General features: G+C 43.5%; 1 protein-coding gene across 1 annotated transcript; it reads left to right on the top strand.

Annotated features, from left to right (window-relative positions):
• Window positions 1-882: 882 nt before the first annotated feature.
• On the top strand, window positions 883-1,582 carry LOC130927982 (histone H3-like centromeric protein A). Its single transcript, XM_057854144.1, has 4 exons — window positions 883-1,155; window positions 1,210-1,284; window positions 1,349-1,439; window positions 1,518-1,582. The coding sequence occupies exons 1-4, from the start codon at window positions 883-885 to the stop codon at window positions 1,580-1,582; spliced, it is 504 nt and encodes a 167-aa protein (XP_057710127.1).
• Window positions 1,583-2,003: the final 421 nt, after the last annotated feature.

Raw genomic sequence — 2,003 nt, 5'->3', positions numbered from 1 at the left:
TTACATACATAAAGAAGAGGATATTCAAGTTGGTCCAGTTTCCACTTGGCAGGAGGTCAACTCTAGATGCTCACATTTGAAACAGGGTTCTGTTCTAAAAATATTAAGCCTTCTGAGGTTTACTTTCCAAATGTATTGTCTAGTTACTAGCCGTGTCAAACATTGCTGGGTAGATTGTTAGACAGATTGTTTCTGGTGTGCACCACATTGCTTAAATTTATTTAGTTTCTGTCAATGTCCTTTTAGAAGCTCAGTATAATCAACAAAACTCAGTATTTTTTTATCTGCTAATGAAATAAAATCCATGCTAAAAAGAAGTAAGACAAAAAGTAAGCTTCTATCTGAATTAAAAGTCCTTATTCCCAAAACAAAAACAAAAAAAAATCACTTCGTTCATTGAATGACCCTCGTAACTATATCACATAATATCAGGATAAAATATAAAAAGTACATTTAAATGTAGTGGCCAAAAGTAGCACGATGACATGAACAATGAAACAGGAATAAAAACAAAGTACTGTATGTAATATGAAGGAAAATAAACAATGATGGTGAAGAATATGCACTTTAAAGTTCGAAGCAGAGTCAATATTGATGATGAACAGATTCGATTTTAACCTACTAGGTTGTTGTTTGAAATCTTCTAAGTGAAATATTTGAAAAAGTTAAGTGAAAAAGTTTGCTCTGATCATGTTGGCTAGTACAAGGATGTGACTAAATGATGTCAAAGCTGTGGTCGTGTCAAATGTCCCGAACTACATGAAGTTCATGTCATAAAGATTATGTACTCAACATTTCATACAAAATTGACGGGGATGTGGCTAAAAACATTTAGAATCCGCTATAATTGACGTCATGCGCCGTTAGACCTTGTCTAGCCGGATGACGGGCGCGAGAGGCCCCTGGCCCCATCCACGCCCAGGCGCTCCCCTTGCCCAGATCCCTCTTCATACCCGGGTCCCTCCTTACGCCCAGGTGAGCCTGTCCTGCCTGCCGCACCACTGGGGTCGTCAATCGTCAGAGCTTTTTTTTGTGGTTTTAGAACGCTCGCCCAGGATTCGTCGCTTTTGCCCCGGGACCAAGGCCTTGATGGAGATCCACAAATATCAGAAAAGCACCCGAGTCCTCTTTCCACAGGTGCCCTTCTTACGCCTGGTGAGGCCTCACTTGCCCGATGGCGGCCATAAATTGAGATCCTTCCCCGCACAGTTCCCTGAGGTGTGCCAGACTGTCAGCAGACGTGAGCTCAAGTGGCAGGTCTTTGCCCTAATGGCACTTCAGGAGGTGAGTGTTGCTCAGGTGGCTCGCTCGCGTCGATGTCACGCTGACGACGGCGTTCCTCCCGCAGGCGGCCGAAGCATTCTTGGTGTTGCTGTTTGGGGACGCCAACTTGTGCGCCATCCACGCCAAGCGGGTCACTTTACTAATAGGATCAGCTGGTCCAACGCCATCTGAGCATGACGGCCGCCGGCCATTTTTGTTTTTATCCAAATTTGTTTTGTATTTTGTCAATAAAGGGCACTGGAACGAAGAAGCGTCTCGTGGCTCGGCCTTGCCCACTTCCTCATCGGGCGACTGCTAACCTTTCCGACACACTATCAAAATGCATTTTCTACTGTGTGGGTATAAGCGTCTTTCTTTGTGGGCTTAAACGATCAAAGCAAAGGGCATCCTCGCTGTGACATCCTTAAGCCGGCATTGATTTTCGATTGGCACGGTGTCGAAACGTGTTTACTCATCAACGGAACTAGACGTCCGATCTATTTGAAGTGTAAGGGCAGATGGCCAAAAAAAAGGAGCGTACATATGCCACTTCGAATATATTGGACACTCAATTGGTGACAGAGGCACTCTTTTGTTTGACACCCAAAAAGTTACCAAAGATCACCCCAAAACGTAGGTTTTTTTAGGGGAAAAAAAGTGACATTTTGAAAAGGCTACTTGTCCTACAGTTTTTTGTTGAAATCACATAGTTTACACCAAAAAAATCAGGACAACAAGAG

Source organism: Corythoichthys intestinalis, chromosome 13, assembly GCF_030265065.1.
Source record: "Corythoichthys intestinalis isolate RoL2023-P3 chromosome 13, ASM3026506v1, whole genome shotgun sequence".
Classification (NCBI taxonomy): domain Eukaryota; kingdom Metazoa; phylum Chordata; class Actinopteri; order Syngnathiformes; family Syngnathidae; genus Corythoichthys; species Corythoichthys intestinalis.
This window is presented reverse-complemented; position numbering and strand designations above follow the sequence as displayed.